Below are 17,129 nucleotides of genomic sequence, written 5' to 3'. Positions count from 1 at the left end.
TGCATCATTTATCGTATATTTCTTCCATAAGTTTGCTTTAACTGCTGCAGTAAATAAGCGCAACTAGTTCAAGAGCAAAAACTAATGTGCAAAAAAATTATTTTTAAACTATGTATAAATGTTTATTGCACAGCACATGAATGTGGAATGCATGCTGTATTCTGTTCATCTGATTAAATTCACTCAACTGGAATGTCTTTTAATTGTATTTTTTTTTCTACACAATCCACAGCTCTCTATATTTGCTTATTTACACTGTTTGTCTATCGTACTGCTACAAATATTGCTCAGTGGATTTTCTGAATTAAATAAAAACTCAGTTCCTGGCATGCTTTTGGAAACACTAATTTATTTCAGTATGTATCAAGGACGTAAAAAAAAAATTTACAAACATTTGGATATTTTGTATGTTCAGAAAATAAATAGCTTATTAGCTCATAAGCAAAAAGGAAGTTGAAAGTATACTACTTTGCACAACTTGCGTATCATTTCGTATTCATATTTACAGATAGAGGATACAGCAAAATAATAAGATTACAGTTTTTGCTCCATTACATTTGTCCAGTCTGCAGTCTGTTTAACATATACTGGCCTCAGATGTTGTCCTTGTCAAATTCACAAACAAAATACATTGTCGGGTGGCACGCCACATCAGTCCACTCCCCAGAGGTCACCATCTCAGCACAGTCCTCATCATCATAGGCATTGTTGGGTTCTCCTTTTCTCCATTTGCTGAAAGTGGTCATGGGAGAGTGATCTACGTAGGTGAAAACACCTTCGCGCTCGAGGTCATGAATGCCAATGTAAACTCTGCTCAGGCCAGCGTCGGTTATATACCCTGCGATGGCTGCGTTTGCTCCCTCATCCTTCGGCATGACCAGGTGCCCTCCCCTCGTCTGGCAGTAGCCCTCAGCCTCGGTGTAGCGCTTCGCTTCCTTCACCAACAGATAGACTTTACTGTCTGTTTCCTTAATGCCAGCAACAGCTGCAGGGGAGGGCAGTGCTGAAAAATGAGCACTTGTATTTCTATAAATTTCACATTGACATGCCCGCATTTTCAATTCTATAGGACAGGAAATCAGCAAAATACCAAAACTGATAAATATTTTTTTTAAAATACAAAAGCATTTTTAAAGACTGCAAATCTTTTACCATTTTTAATGAATTTTAGTTCTGAGGAAAGCTGAGCCACAAGAATGTCCATTTCTCCAATCATCCTTCTAATTGGCGCACACTCACAGGGAACCCCTGATAAGACAAAAATGTGTGGGACTATCACAAAGTTGACTTTATTCATTTACAGATGTGTCTGTCTAATCCTGCTGCCATCTGTTTGACAAACAAAATAAGATGGTTTTAGAACCCACCTGGCTCTCCGTCTGGGCCCCTTGTACCAGGGTCACCTGGATCTCCCTTGGATCCTGCGTCAGAGATGTAAATATTTATCAATCATAAAAACACACTAAACAAATAATTGATGCATTCCTGAAAAAGTGTGCAGACAGTACATCTCTGCTTCTTATAGCACCTTTCATTCCACTTGGGCCAACTTTTCCATAACGTCCCATAATGCCTTTGTGTCCTTTGACCCCAGGTGGACCTAAAAAGAATGCAACATGAGTAAATTGTTCATATGAAGATAGAGACATACTGTATATCTTATAGTCAAGACAAACTTAAAACAGCACAAATGAAAGCAAAATTATATATATTAAACAATAAATCTTTACTTTCACTAAAGGTTAATTAATTAAAATGATGACTATGCTTCAGAGAACACCCTTCACTCCTCATTAAGGTCTTCCATAAACACTTGTCCACAGCTCTGGATTCCACAAACCATTTCTCATTTGACCTCTTACCCTAATATAAACACTTGACCATTTCTGGATGGCCTGGTAGTGATGTAACGGCACATTATCAGCCCGAGAAATGTGATCTTTACCCCAGTTTTTCTTGTATTAGTGGTAGTAATGAGAAAATGAGGAGATCTATAAATGTGGGCATGTGGAAAATATTCTCTCTTTAAAGATTTGCATTTTAGGGGAATGCACTTTTACTCACAAAACAAACAAACACATTCTATAATATATTTTTTTGGTGCAACTGCATAAAATATACCAGTCTCCCCTGGCGGACCAACTCTTCCTGGTCTCCCAGGTGCTCCCTTTTGTCCTTTTTCTCCGGGTTCTCCTTTTAGAGCAGAAGAAAAACAATTATTATATCAGATAGAGTCTATTCTTGGTTTTTAAGGTGTAAGGTATGCATTTTGTAAGAAAGAACAAAGAGCTACATGCCTTTGAGTCCAGGGACAAGGATCTGAACAGTGCAAGACTCCTCTGGCAAGTGTTGTCCATATGATGTCTGCATTGGTAATAAACTCATCACTACAGACATTAGTATCATTGGCAGTAACAGTTTCTCACCGGTCATTCTTCTACATGGGATGATTAGGGGGCTATGCTGGAGAAACAAAACAATTTAAGGAAATGCTAATATAAAAAAATCATTCATAAAAAGCAAGGCTTGGTTTATATGTATCTGTATATTTCAGAATTAAAATAGTGGAATTAGAAGTGAGAATTTCCTTCCACTGAAAATAAATAAAAAAGAGACTGCAAAGCTGCATTTAGAACTACATTTGCATAAACCAAGTACACACACACAGCTTTTTAGTAACTCTAAGAAAGCGTTTTTACTTGAAAACTATACAGTATTTCAAAATCGGAAACGCCTACCTTTAGAAGTATTTTCCAGACAGAAGTAAAAAAGTAATGCCGATGTCCAAAGATTTGCAGGAGCTTTGAGTGCTGGTGGTCCTACAAGAGCATTTCATGTTCCTCTACACAGGCACCACAGAATGTGTGTGATAGGACTTTTGTAAACAGTTCACAGATAAACTCCAAAGCATTTGGGCTCCCCACAGATAATTAGCTGGGAAAGCGATCAAGAGATTGACAGCAAAGAGGCCTGATAAATATACTGACTCAACTTTTTAATGCTATCAGATAATTGGGAGAGTTAAATATATAATGCATTTTACAGAGCTAGCATGCACATTGATTTAGTAACAAGGTAGCATCTATTATTTTAGCAAGTCGCTGTAGTATTTTGGTTTGTATACAAACCAGTAGTGGTGATTATCATTACATATGCTGTGGTCCATATGAAATGGTTACAAGGAGAGTTGTTTTTTTATGTTATGTCTATCATATGATGTTATTTATTTAACATTAAGGATTTAAATCAAAGGTGTAAAACATAAGGCTCGGGGGGCACATTTGGCCCAGGAAAGACTCCAATCTGGCCTGCTAGAGAGCTTTGGAAAATGTGAGAGAGGGCATCGATTTCTACATTTTTACTGTTTTGTCATTGCTTTTACAGTTTTTCCTACTGATAAGGAGCTCTCCCATCGCTAACGATACTATACCAGAGTAATTAAATAATTGATTAAAAAAAATAACAGTTAAAACACAGAAGAGTGCCTGATTTTTCTCTAGCTGCTGTAAATTTCTATGTTTTGCAGTGAGTCCACAGAGGAAAAACTATTTTGTGAATTTCTGTGAATTACTCTTCTATTATTGTAATTACTACCATAATTTTTTCTGTAACATTACACATGTCTTTATTTGTGTGGACAGCTTTCTTTCATTTACTACAGCAATATCTCTTTATCCTGTAGCAAAATTGAGACAGCCGTTAACTGTTTAATGTATGTGGCCCATGATGCAAAATGAGTTTGACCTCCCTAAATTAAATTGTTTAAATAACTTAACAAATAATTTCATAAAATAACAACGAGAAAGTATCAAAATAAAAACACTATTTTTTTAACACAGAAAACGTTGAGTCCTCACCTTCTACAAAAAACCTTCCTTTAGCTTCAGTGGAGGATTTCACTTTATGCCATGCATTCTTTCTATAAGTATACCAAGTTCCATTCACTACACATTTCCTACAAGCATGTGGGTTTGAAATTATTGTTTATTTGTGTTTTGCTTAACTCTGTGCTCCTTGGTGTCTCTATTGCTCTCATTTCCTCCAGTGTGCACTGGGATTCTCGCCATCATGAACCTTCTAGTGCATCCCTTCCATGTGAACTGTAATTACATGGGATATGGTTGCTTATATGCCATATGAGCACATGGGGGAGACATTGTCCATCAGGCAAAGCAGTAAAGCTTTGATCTTTAATATAAAAGCTAACCAGACCATTTACTTTTTTAGTCTGCTATTCATCAGTCAATATAACATTGCGTTAAATCACACAAGATCAAATTCATTAACTGTCTTAACTCCAAAGTGGTTGGATACAAAAAAAAGGTAAGAGTTTTGTAGATTGGTGTTGATCTGGGGGCTTTAAAAATAAAAGCTACATTTTAGTGCTTGCTGTCAACTACTGTCCGTAATCAGATATGATCCAGTACTGGCGTATCAGGTGTCCTAATTAGATTTACAAACCGAGTGGCAGCCTGTGTTTCAGTTGTGGATTGGATGTCTCCTTCAAAAATCCCCCCAAAAGTTTCAGATTACCTGCCACTCAAATATTCATGAAGCTCGAGGCAACATTTGCAGTCTTTTCTTCGCAGCCACGTGCTCTCTGCTAATCCTCTGTTATTTTTATAAGGATGACAGACCAAACAAATAGCCCATCAATTAGTGAAATAAAATACCTACATTCAGACACTCAAACATTGCATATTTAAAATTCTTGTGATTCTTGTGATTGTTTATACGGAACAATTTTTTAATGAGATTCACATGCATTAATACATTGATGGAAAACAATTCGAATATAAAAAGTATTAAGTGATATAACTGAAATTATTCACACTCACGATCGCCGACCTGAGCTGTTTTTGTTTAGATTTTTACAATATGAGTGGCTTTTTAATCTTTAGTTATCAGTATAAACCATAAGCCAAAAATAAAAACGTCACAGGATCTTACGAGGGACACTTTAACGCACCTTTCGCGGTGAGGGTGACGTCACCGGTGTTCACCGGAGCTCGAGCGTAGCCTGTCACCCAGACAGCCCGCTGCTACCTCATCCGTCCTGCTGCAGGAAGAAACACCGACAAAGCTGGAAAGCTGGACCAGTGCTGCACACATACAACCGAATGAGGAGCATAAAACGTCTTACTGTCACCGTGAACGTAAATTCAACTGCTTGAAGGATTTCACTTGTAAGTGTGTGGTTGTTTTTTTGTCTACCTGTTAAGCTTTTTAAAATTTTATTCCAAATAGCTAACGTTACAAGTATTTTGAAGTACTTTGTCTGATTTAAGAGCAATTTGGGAACTGAGTTTTCTGTGGGCTTCTGTTTAAACCTGTACTTTTGACTTACTTCCACTGGTGTACTGTTTGGTGTCTTGGTGCAGTAGTCGTGCTTAGTTCCATAAGTTTCTTTGAAAAAGTTATTTGGGGTTAATCGTAATTATGAAAACCTCATTTTAAGGTTGTCTCCAGTAATCACAACAGCCGACAGTTTAGCCCACATCTCGTTTCTGCTTGATTGCTATCAGGAAATTCTGTCCTAGATATTTCTCCTGTACATAATTTAGCCGTGATGCGTTTAAAGTGTCCTCACGGGATTAACAAACGTAAACCAGGATTCTTTATTCTTATGTATTTATTTATTTTATTTTACAATTTCTTTCTCTGACATGTCACTTTTCATTCAAATGTAGGCACACCACTTAAACTAAATGCTTTCTTGGCATGCACTTCTGAAAGTGTACCCTGTGTTGTGTGTGCATCTTTCATCCTGTTGCTCTGTAGCCATCGTCCAATGCTTTTTCCATGCCTCCCTTCCCTGAGAGAGAACCGGAAACAGGAGGCAGGAAACACGAGGGGTGTTTCACCGCGTACTGCTTTGACTCTCAAGCAGTGTTCATTTGTGTGGGAGTGTATATATATTTGTGTGTGTGTATTCATATTTCCTCCTCTCCGTACTTTCTGGCTCTCTGTTTCACTGGATATGTGACACCCTTCTGATTTGCATTGTCTCAAACCTGCTCACTGACTTTTATTTGTGAGGTTTACATCTCACTTCAGGCGTCTCACCTCTCTGTCTGGATTAGGGTCAGATACTAAGAGGATTTGAGGCTGCAGAGTCAAAGTTACTCATGAGGGGCTGGTCTCAGTTTTGTTGTATGCAGCCAAGGATGCAGACAGTTTGGAGGGCTCTTCTAAAAGAGCCCAATATAACGCCCTTTATAATGAATGGAACTTGGCTTATAGAATGTTCTGGCAAAGTACGGTTCATTTTATTGTGGTTTTCCAGTATGCAAAGTCTTTCCGCTATAGCAAAATGCGTGTAGCCATTTAAGCTTTCCGTGTTCATGAACCATTCAAGTGACTGAATTTCATTTGTGAACAAACTGTGAATTTATGTGTGAACAAACTGTAAATTAACTTGAAAGGAACTGTGGGATAGTTATGTGGTTATCAGTTATCTAACAAAAACAATCTTTAGGATTCCCTCTAGCCTTGATCTCACACTTGAAGGTTAGAGATAATAGACCGGGAATGTCATTGTGCGTTTTTCTTCTGCTTATGTTAGAATGTGATTTTTCTATCTATCTATCAATTTATCTATTGAGATAGATATTTAAGATACAACTAGGACACTAAGATAGATCTATCTACCCATCCTAGTACCTGACCTGCTACCTGACTTTAATGGTGCAGAGTCTTTGCTGTTATGAATTCCGATGGTTACATTTAGGAGTTTGATGGAACATTTATCCTTTGATATATGAACTCTTTCCTTTGCTGGTCTGAGCGCCTACTTTGGACAAAGACATCTACTGTTGAAAGTTTAGTATTCCTCTATAAATATAAATAGATAGGCCACATAACAATAAACTGAGATAACAGCATGTCTTTTTCTTCAATGCCTTTCATTATCTGTGGCAGCAGATTGTTTAAAAATGTAGAATATGCACTTTATTATACATAGCCAGACAGTGGATGTATGTGTATTTTAATGGCCTTAGCAGTTTAGCCATGTGTGTTTCCTCAACCAGTGTAGTTGTGTTTAGAAATCAACCTCATGCACTTCCCAGACATAAACGTACTGACCTGAAGGGAAATGCGTTTGGTAATAAAGGAGTAAAACTGTGATCTTTGGTCCTTCATTGCTATTGTCATGTAAGAAGTGGTAACTAAACCAACATAAAGAAATCACTTGTTTCAGTAGTTGTTATCTGGGACATAGAAGCAATGAAAGTGTCTGAAATGTTAACATTATCTCATGAAAAGGATTTAATAATATATGAAGTGTGCTCATTTTTCTTATTGTAAGTCTAAACAGAAAAAGAAAAAGAGATACCTAAGTTGGATCAGTCCTAATGCTGAGTGCATTCACCTGCTGAACTTTTAGTTGTCGTTGAAGCTTTATCAGCAGTTTCCGTTAGATGTCTACTTTGACATTTGACCTCAATCCCTGAAGCTTATTGGATACTCAAGCATAACATCAGCACTTTTGCTTTGAGGAGCTCTTCAGTTGTAGGATTAACTCAGGTTAGTTAATCCTACAACTAAAAAGAAACTTTACTTGACAGATTCAGACACATGTTATCCACTCAGTGATCATATGAATCTTTAAAGAATTACAAAATTACCTTACTCAGCCTCACTCATAAAGCTGTGCATTTGGTAAAACTAACAGTGTTTAAAATAACCAATAAATAGAAAAATTAAATACTGTATTTTATACCTCACAAACCATTAACCAGTGGTTGTAGCGTACCATATTTAGCTTCTTAACTTGGCGTACCACTGAACCCTAGCAGCACACTTGCAAAGTGGATTGTTTCTCTTGTCAGATTTGTGGGGTCATTCGGGGGAGTGTTGTCTTCACTAAGATTGCAGCAGACAACTCCTTAGAAATCCTCTCTCAAAGGACCAGCAAGCACCATCAAATTGTCAGATCCCAGTCATGCAATGCAAATAGGTAGAGATCAGATATAGCAGATCAGTTTGATCATGAATTCTTGTATTTATTTATTTCTATTTAGGTGAGATTTCACCATAGTTGGTAGGCCTAGTTGCTGGCTACTTTAATATTGTCTTCAAGTGTGAAGTAATAGCAAAATGTTATAGTTCCCAAGGCTTTTTACAAGCTGCAGGGTGTAATGAAGACTTTGGCAAATACCATGCAAATACAGAATAGATGGTAAACAAAAATGTGGTGGCGGTTCTGAGAAGCTGCCCTCACAGGCGATTGAAGTTCTGACGTCAAATTTACGATAGTGATATCAACTTCCGTTTTGCAGTTGTGGAGACTAGGTGTAATACATAGTAAGTGGCCATAAACCTAGAAGCAGACTCTGTTTGCTTAAAGTAAAATGCAAAACAGTGCTTTACATATTTATTTTAATTTACGTCTGTGTTCCTCTTTTTGTCTCTCCCTTTTGCAGAGTTGTGTGCCTGTGCTGACTGGAGGTAAATCATGGAGGATGGGAAGCCAGTGTGGGCGCCCCACCCCACTGACGGGTTCCAGCTGGGCACGATCACTGACATAGGAGCCGACACACTCACCATAGAACCGCTGAACCAAAAGGGCAAGGTGGGTTATCACACAAGTAAAGTAAAACACACGTGTACACACACACGCGCACACAACATTACTTTTAATATAAAAAATTATTCCAAATGACTATTTTTATTAGGAATTTGAAAGTAGTGTGTTGAATAAAACGTTCAATAATTTTATTAAGCGTGATTTCAGGTAGAAAGGCGTTAGCACAACAATGTGTACAATGTGAGAAACATGAGAGACCACATGTACAGAGACATGAATAAATAAAGGGCAGCAGCAGGTGTGCTGATAGTGTTGCCAGGAGGGAGAGCTGCTCATTAGGAGGTAAAGGCCACCTGTTACACCTGAGCCATCATGTATCCCCAGCAAGCAGGCCTCTACTGCTTACAACAGACCTGTGCAGTAGCAGCTGCTTTTGCCTTTGTTTTCAGGTACTGGATAGCGAAGTCATGCTATAAAACATAGTTTGTTGTGGCAGGCAAATGTCTGTCAAACCGCAGATATCGTGGCAAGGTAACAAGTTAGTCAACAAGCGCCCTCAAGATAATTTGCATATTTGCAAAAATAAAAGCGTTATTATGAACTATAATGTTAGCTCTGTTCTGTGTCCTATGCTCACGCCGTGACAGTCTGACTGTCATCATACATAACCCCAAGACCCAAAATTAGCTAAATTCAACCATCATTCCTTTATAACTTTACTATGAAATGTAGTGATCATCAATGTTAGAGTTCATGTAATATCAGCTATTATGCATGGTGGTTGTACAGGGAAAACATTATATGCATTGGTGTGCATCTATGGCATATAAGAATCTACATTGAGAATTTATTTGTATTTTTATTTTCTTGAGATAAAACATGTTAATTTCACATGCTAAAGATACAAAAAATGTTTAAAATGGTAAATGGCATCCACCCATTCACACACTGGTGATGGCAAGCTACATTGTAGCCACAGCCACCCTGGGGCGCACTGACAGAGGCGAGGCTGCCGGACACTGGCGCCACCGGGCCCTCTGACCACCACCAGTAGGCAACGGTTGAAGTGTCTTGCCCAAGGACACAACGACCGAGACTGTCCAAGCCGGGGCTCGAACCGGCAACCTTCCGATTACAAGGCCCCGATTGCATTAGAAGTGTCCTGAGGCTCTGGATATTGCAGTTGCATCAGATTATGTCCATGTCCTGCACTGATTATATTGCCATTGGAGGCAATAACATTAGCTAAAAAATATTGTTGACTAGATGGTCAAAACTTTGTATGATAATAATCAGTTTATGCCTTCTTACAAAGCTTAAACTCCCATTCAAATGAAAGGGCAGTTGAGTGTTTTTTTCAGTGCTCTGTTGAACTCATTAGTGCCTCAGCTTTCTGCAAGACTCTCGGTCTGGCTGCCTGCTTTCCTCTGTCAGTTTACTAGTTGGACATTTCTCGCATGATTGTTATTGTGGACGACCAGTTTGTGCCAAGACCTGTTAGCGGGCACACAAAGCATATTCTCGTTACGCTTCCAGTCAGTTTTTGGCAAGAAACCATGCGTCAAAGCACAAGATGGATCAGTCTCACACAGATAAGCAGTTGTTTATAGTCAGTGTGTAGCAAACATTAAATATATAAAAGAAACAGATACTTTTAATATATACTGTATATAGCAACTCACTGTTGATGTCAGTGTCGTTCTTGCATCACTGAATGATGGTGCCAAGTTGTCTGGTTACTGCAAGATCAGCAAATAACCTTACCACCATCCCTACCAGCTGTAACCCACCCACTTACTCAGTCAGGTGTTCAGATCCTGTTCTCTCCCACCAAATTATTCATTATCCTGCCATGTCTCTCCTTGTTTCTCTCACAGCCGACTTGTTCCATTGAGTTTATTTCCATGAACTCAGACTCATAAACAATAGAGTGAGAATATCAGTAACTAATTTAGCCTGGGAACATGTCACACTGAACATCGTTACTGTGATCTTTAAGCATGGTAAACTTTTCATGTTTATTCACTCTTGCTTAACTGTTTATGATGCTTGAGAATGCTAATAAACATTTGTTTTGTGTCATAAGCTCTGTAAACTGCAAGGAGTAAGCAACAATTAATCTAGTGTATAATGTTGGTCGGAAAAAGCAAAGACAGCGCCACATGTAGCACACCTGTCTATCCTGGAAATGATATTATGTAAATGTAAAAGTGAAACTGTTCACGTTTTAGACTTTTCTCGCTCCGATGAACCAAGTCTTCCCTGCTGAGGATGATGTCAACAAGCATGTAGATGACAACTGTGAGTCTTCACACAAACAATATTTGTTCAACATATTGTTAACGATAAAATGTTAATTATGTGTAACCCGTCTGTTTGCAGGTTCCTTAATGTACTTGAATGAAGCCACTCTCCTCAACAATGTTAGAGTGCGGTACAGTAAAGACCACATCTATGTATGTTGTTATTACCATCCACACTAAGCTGCCTTAGCACAAGTAATAATACGCCTGTCCTTTATGCGGCATATGCTTCATCATGAGGAGATAGAGTAACAGGGTTGAGTGTAAAAAAAACAAAGAATCAATTTTCTTGTTTCCCAGTGGGGAAAAGTACCAGCTTGTAAAGAGTGAAGGGAAGCTAGTAGTCATGGTCAGACTGGCAATCCCAGTTCTGACTTCAGTCACTCACTTAGATAATAAGGGACAGCTGGTAGATGAGAAAATTAGAATGGATTATCTCAGCAGCCTTCAGTGGGGTGTTTTTCACTTCTTCTTCCTTTAATTGATTATTAAAACATATTTATTTGTAATATCTAGCAATTCACTCAAATGCAGAGACCCTAATCATGCTTTTATTTATTTCTTCCACAGACGTATGTGGCAAATATCTTGATAGCTGTTAATCCATACTTTGACATTCCAAAACTGTACAGCCCAGATGCCATCAAGTCATACCAAGGGAAGTCACTGGGCACCCTGCCACCTCATGTCTATGCTATAGGTGAGAGCTCACACATGCTCAGTGTTAAAAAGGGGGGTTCAATATATAAGTAACTGAAATGCACATGTATAATGTATTATAATCATGAAGTGTATTCAAACTTGCCGTCTTTTGGAAGTAACTTTTGTTACATGATTCTTTTAAGCTTAAAAGCTGCACTTTAAAAGATTGTCCGTCATCATGCCCTGATTTTGCCATTACATTACTACTTATTTTATTTTTGTGTGTTTGGTGTTATGTTTTATTTTAGCGGACAAAGCCTACAGGGACATGAAGGTTTTGAAGATGAGCCAGTCCATCATAGTTTCAGGTGAATCTGGTGCAGGAAAGACTGAAAACACCAAATTTGTTCTCAGGTAAGAGTCCGTATGAATTATTTTACATTCTAGCCCCTGTTTTTCCTTCACATTTGATCTTTTCCTTTCTAATTCATGCGAATATGAAGAATGACTTTAGTTCAAACCTGTTCACACTCCCAATTGCTCCTGTATTGAATTCAAAGAGAGCCATTGGTAATATCTTCGAAATCAAAAACCATGCAGATAATGTTAAAAAGCCTATTGTATTAATAAATTATAATTTCACTATTTAACATAGAACTATCTAAAGTTTAATTAACTATCAAGTTCCCATTTAATGTTGATGGATTCTAGAACGTTTTACCAGCAGTTTTAAAGGGAGAGCTGCTGCTTTAAATCTTAATCTGACTTTTATTTTTAATGGATTTTAAACTTTTCAGATATCTGACCACATCATATGGAAGCGGTCAAGACATTGATGAGAGAATTGTTGAAGGTACTATATTAAAAGAATTCAACACTTATTCGTAATGTATTAAAGTTTTAATAGAGAAGGTGATCTTGAGTGTATTTTTTTTGCAAATGTCAGCAAATCCCCTTCTTGAGGCCTTTGGAAATGCAAAAACAGTCCGAAACAATAACAGCAGTCGCTTTGGGAAGTTTGTAGAAATCCACTTCAACAGCAAGGTAAGCAATGTAAACAGATTAAGCTCTAGTTTGTTCTGTTTGTTTGTGTTTCATCAGTTTTAAAATTTGCACTGAAGACTTGATTTTTTCCCTTGTGCTACCAGAATGCAGTTGTGGGTGGATTCGTCTCACATTACTTGTTGGAGAAGTCAAGGATTTGCATGCAAAGTAATGAAGAGAGGAACTACCATATCTTCTACAGACTTTGTGCGGGAGCATCTGAAGACCTAAAGAAGAAATTACACCTTGACTCTCCAGATAGTTTCAGGGTCAGTGGGTGCAGAGGTTTTTATTAATTTGCCAACTGCCAACTGAAAGAAGTTTTTTTATTATTATTAATTAGCTATATTGACACTACAAACATCTTTTTGGTATTTTTCTATTGGTTAGCATTTCTGTGGAGGCCCACTAGATGTCACATGAGGTTTTTTTTTAGCAATGTCTTAAATCCAAGACATCCTCCCAAGTGTGATCAAAAGCCCTTCAGTAACATAATAGTTCACAATTGAATTTTGGCTCTTTAGGATGCAATTATCAGCTCAGTAGGGGAGAGAGAGAGTATTAAAGTGTTTACCATGGCTTTTACTTTCCTCTAAATACTCTACAAAACAATGGTTAACAGAACAACAAGCATTTCAAGCTGTTCCCTCAGATGTTTATCATCGTATCAAGTCCCTGAGGCGACACCCACATCAACAGAGGCAATTACTTCATGCAATCCACTACTAGTCAGCTGTGGAGCAATATTTGGAGACAGCAGAGTAGATTTTTTCAGTGATGAAAATCAATATAAACATCCTCAGTAGATTTGCCACCATGAATAAATTGAATTTATTAAAATACTAAACATATTAAAATGTTTCTAAGTGTTTTTTTTTTCTCTGTTGCAGTACCTGAACCGAGGATGCACCAGATATTTTGCCAGTAAGGACTCCGACAAACAAATCATGCAGAATCGTAAGAGTCCTGAGGTAATGTCGTGTCCTGACTTAATCCTTCTGGCCCAAATTATGAAATAATAATTAAACGTTGGGTATTAATCTGAATTCTGTTTTAACACTTAAATTACCTTTGTAAGAAGAAATAAAGAACACTTTAGAGTTCTTTCTTATGCAGAATGAAAAATAGATATTTTTACGTTCCCAACAGTGAGGAAAGTTCAAAACAAATCCCAGATTGTAGCTAAGAAAGTATATTGCCAAACTGAGTTGATATGCAGGAACTGGTTGATACCAATATTTTATGCCAAGATATGTGAATTTAGCAAATTATAAATAACACAAAAAAATAATGCATTGTTCAGAAGACGTCTAATTAATATGGAACGATTAGAAGTTGGTCCCTTAGGGACTAATTATTATGTTCATTTTACTTCTTGTTTTTTTTATAAATATCTTCTACGAAAATTTCATTCAAAATGAAAGAGTCATGAAGAAAAGCTTAATGAGAACATGTATGCTTTGGTTTTAAATGATAGTTACTTGATGTTAGCAAACTATGTTCTTGCAACAGCCTACTAGTAACAAATTATTTAAATTTATGATTTAAAATAGGTTCTTTGCACCTTATATGTAGTCGCAACATTAGTTCATCCCTTGGGTTTGAACTAATGTTGAATGATTTTAATGCTTGAATGATTCATAAGTCAAACTAGCACTAAATGTCATAGGTGTGTTTGTTTATATGCTTGCAGATGTTTTTTTCTCACTAAATTTTTACTTATTTAATGATGAAAGGCAAGTGAGCTCTGTGGATGTAAGGAAAAGTGTGCATCACTAGTAAATGTGTGCTGCTAATTAAATAATTGTGTATTTGTTTGTTCCCACCACATTTTTGTTATATATAGGACAATAAGGTGATGTTTCTTTCTGTGTGTTACTTTCTGTGCTTCCTGCTCTTTTCCTATGAGTTTCCTAAACTGAAGACTGACACTCTCTGGTTTTACATGCTGCTGTTTGTAGTTCAAACAGGAAACATGAGCGCTTGCTTCCTCTTCTTTGCGTGTGCATGCCTGGTTTGGATTTGCTTTGGTGCAGATGGTGTTTAAATAGAAATATAAAAAGAATCAACTTCTGCCAGTTATACAGTGCAGTGGAGCATAATTAGAGTATTTGTTTTACCCAAAGAAGTACAATTAAGATTTAATTTTGAATGTTCTCATTTTTTGAAAATTAACCTTAATAAAACATGAAAAATTAAAGGATTCAGTTCCCATCACTCAACCTGTGCTTCTTATATTAAAGTATAATCAGGACTCAATATTTAGGCATAACTCTACACGCCTTGTTATAGTAACTATTACTATATAATTAATCTCCAATTTAGTTTCCTGATGATTTCTAATAGGTTCTATTTCACCGATTAGATTATTTCACTGTATTCCTGGCCTTTCTGCTTTATTCAGCTGTTACGACAGCTGAGCAGCCCTAGTTTTAAGGATTTCCTGCTTGCTGTGTGCTGCTGGTGAAGGTTCTTTTAACCTGCTGTTGTAAAATGTTTTCGTTTGTTCAGTTTTACCTCATACGTGTGGCTTTTCTATTTAGTGGGAGCTGTTGGGTCCAGTTCAGTTCTAAATCAGATTTACTCATTATACAACATCAAGTTAATGAATTTTCTAGAACATAGATACCATTTACAAATGATTATATCATGATGCTTGAGTAAATCTTGATTTGAGCTGACTTTTTAAACACTTCCTGTCACTTTGTGGTTTCTAACTTTCGTGTCTTTTGCAGCACGTAAAGACGGGCGCACTAAAGGACCCTCTTCTGGATGACCACGGTGACTTTAACAGGATGTGTGAGGCCATGAAAAAGATTGGTCTGAACGACACAGAGAAGCTGGACCTGTTCAGGGTTGTCGCCGGTGTCCTGCATCTGGGCAACATTGATTTTGAGGAAACAGGCAGCTCTTCGGGTTAGATAAACATTATCTGTGCAATACCTTGCAAAACATTTAGAATAATATGAAGTCATTTTCAAGAACTTTGACTTTCTGTGTGGGGTAGGGATTTTCTTTTGCTGTAGCTTTTTTTTTTTTTTTTAATGCTTATCTTCTCAGAAGCAGTTAGTCATTTCTGAGACCAGCATCGTCCATTTTTACCTTGCTTTTCTGTTTTCTCTACTTCACAGGATTTTTTTACATTTCAAAATATGCCATTAAACTCAATAAGCTGCCCATAGTAATGAGCAAAACAAATCAATATCTATTTACTTTTTTATTGAATCTTAGCACATGGAATCCAATATGGAGTTTTAAGAAAAGTGTCACCACAGATAAATCTGGAGTTGTGATGAAAAAGAGCATCTGTTACCCGAGTAAACATGAGCTCTTGTTCCATTTATTTTTCTTCCTCGTTCTTTCTCATTCTGTGTCTATAATCAAAATCTCTGTGAGTGTACTTTCAAACTCCTCTGGGTGCCCAGTTTCTCTCTCACTTCAGTACAGTTCTTGCTCACACAAACACCTTGTTAGAACACTTATTCATGCTTGGTGCTGCTATAAATCAAATTCCCCAAAAAGTTAGGACACTGTAAAATATAAATGAGAACAGAATGATTTGCTAATTTATTGCTATTTACTGTATCATTAAAACATGAATTTGATAGAAGCAACAAATATCAGAAAAGTTGGTATAGCTCCATGTTTACCACTGTGTAGCATCCCCTCTTCTTTTAGCAACAGTCTGTAAATGTCTGAAAACAGAGGAGCAATATTGCTGAGATAGGAATGATGTTGGTTGTCTGATATTGGGTACTAGCTGTTTAACAGAGTTTTCACTGTTATTTCTTCCATTTAATGATGCATCAAATGTTTTTAGTTGGTGAAAGGTCTAGACTACAGGTGGGTCAGTTCAGCATCCAGACTCTTCTACTATGAAGCCTTGCTGATGTAATAGAATTGCTATGTGGTTTCGCATTGTCTTGCTGAAATATGCAAGGCCTCTGAAAAACATGTCTTGATGGGAGCATATGTTGCTCTAAAACTTTATATACCTTTCAGCATTGATGGTATCTTTCCAGGTTTGCAGACTGCTAATTCCATCAAAGATGCAGGCTTTAAAACTTGATAACAAGCTGGATAATCCTCGTCCACTTGAAGATGCGGAGTCTGTATTTTCCAAAAAGAATTTCACATTTCAATTCGTCTGAGCACAGAACAGTTTTCCACTTTGCCTCAGTTCATTGTACATGAGTTTTGACGCAGAGAAAATGGCAGCGTCTCTGGATCGTGTTCAAATATGCCTTCTTCTTTGCATGATAGAGCTTTAACCTGCACTTTCAGTGAACTGTATTTACAGACAGTTAATTATGGTGTTCCTGAGCCTGTGATTTCCACAACAGAATCCTGTTTTTTTTTTTTTAATACAGTGCTGCAAGAAGGCTCAAAGATCATAGGCATCCAATGTTGACTTTCAGCCTTGTCTCTTACACACAGAGCTTTCTCCAGATTCTCGGAATCTTTTCATGATACAGATAATGAGATATTTAAAGTCTTTGAAATTTTATGTGTGGGAAAAGTATTCCAAAAATGTGCCATAATTTGTAGGCAGTTTTTTCATGTATTGATGAACCTCTAACTTTTTTTCCCTTTTTAGAAAGCTGTCTTTT

The 17,129-nt window shown here is 37.2% G+C and overlaps 2 protein-coding genes across 6 annotated transcripts in view; one reads left to right on the top strand and one right to left on the bottom strand.

Annotated features, from left to right (window-relative positions):
• Positions 1 to 370: 370 nt before the first annotated feature.
• Positions 371 to 2,851, bottom strand: colec11 (collectin sub-family member 11). 2 transcript variants are annotated; one of them, XM_026152333.1, is made up of 7 exons: positions 2,739 to 2,851; positions 2,298 to 2,463; positions 2,122 to 2,193; positions 1,529 to 1,600; positions 1,368 to 1,421; positions 1,153 to 1,248; positions 371 to 1,003 (listed from the first exon to the last, which is right to left on the bottom strand). In XM_026152333.1, the coding sequence occupies exons 2-7, from the start codon at positions 2,431 to 2,433 to the stop codon at positions 594 to 596; spliced, it is 840 nt and encodes a 279-aa protein (XP_026008118.1). In that variant the 5' UTR covers positions 2,434 to 2,463; positions 2,739 to 2,851; the 3' UTR covers positions 371 to 593. The 2 variants fall into 2 exon arrangements, with proteins under 2 accessions (XP_026008118.1, XP_026008119.1); XM_026152334.1 differs by having other exon boundaries at positions 371 to 985.
• Positions 2,852 to 4,966: 2,115 nt separating this feature from the next.
• The window catches only part of myo6b (myosin VIb), a 43,425-nt gene continuing 31,262 nt past the window's right edge, over positions 4,967 to 17,129 (top strand). For 2 of the 4 annotated variants that reach the window (XM_026152507.1, XM_026152505.1), the window contains exons 1-12: positions 4,967 to 5,186; positions 8,427 to 8,575; positions 10,762 to 10,831; positions 10,913 to 10,986; positions 11,404 to 11,533; positions 11,784 to 11,889; positions 12,273 to 12,328; positions 12,422 to 12,519; positions 12,624 to 12,788; positions 13,410 to 13,490; positions 14,366 to 14,374; positions 15,255 to 15,435. In XM_026152507.1, the coding sequence (XP_026008292.1) occupies positions 8,459 to 8,575; positions 10,762 to 10,831; positions 10,913 to 10,986; positions 11,404 to 11,533; positions 11,784 to 11,889; positions 12,273 to 12,328; positions 12,422 to 12,519; positions 12,624 to 12,788; positions 13,410 to 13,490; positions 14,366 to 14,374; positions 15,255 to 15,435 (1,087 nt within the window). In that variant the 5' untranslated portion in view covers positions 4,967 to 5,186; positions 8,427 to 8,458. The remainder of the gene's footprint in view (positions 5,187 to 8,426; positions 8,576 to 10,761; positions 10,832 to 10,912; positions 10,987 to 11,403; positions 11,534 to 11,783; positions 11,890 to 12,272; positions 12,329 to 12,421; positions 12,520 to 12,623; positions 12,789 to 13,409; positions 13,491 to 14,365; positions 14,375 to 15,254; positions 15,436 to 17,129) is intronic. The other 2 variants (XM_026152508.1, XM_026152506.1) reach the window with 1 other exon arrangement.

This window comes from Astatotilapia calliptera, chromosome 19 (genome assembly GCF_900246225.1).
Source record: "Astatotilapia calliptera chromosome 19, fAstCal1.2, whole genome shotgun sequence".
Classification (NCBI taxonomy): Eukaryota; Metazoa; Chordata; class Actinopteri; order Cichliformes; family Cichlidae; genus Astatotilapia; species Astatotilapia calliptera.
Note: the sequence above shows the minus strand (reverse complement) of the source record. Positions and strands in the feature narration are given on the sequence as shown.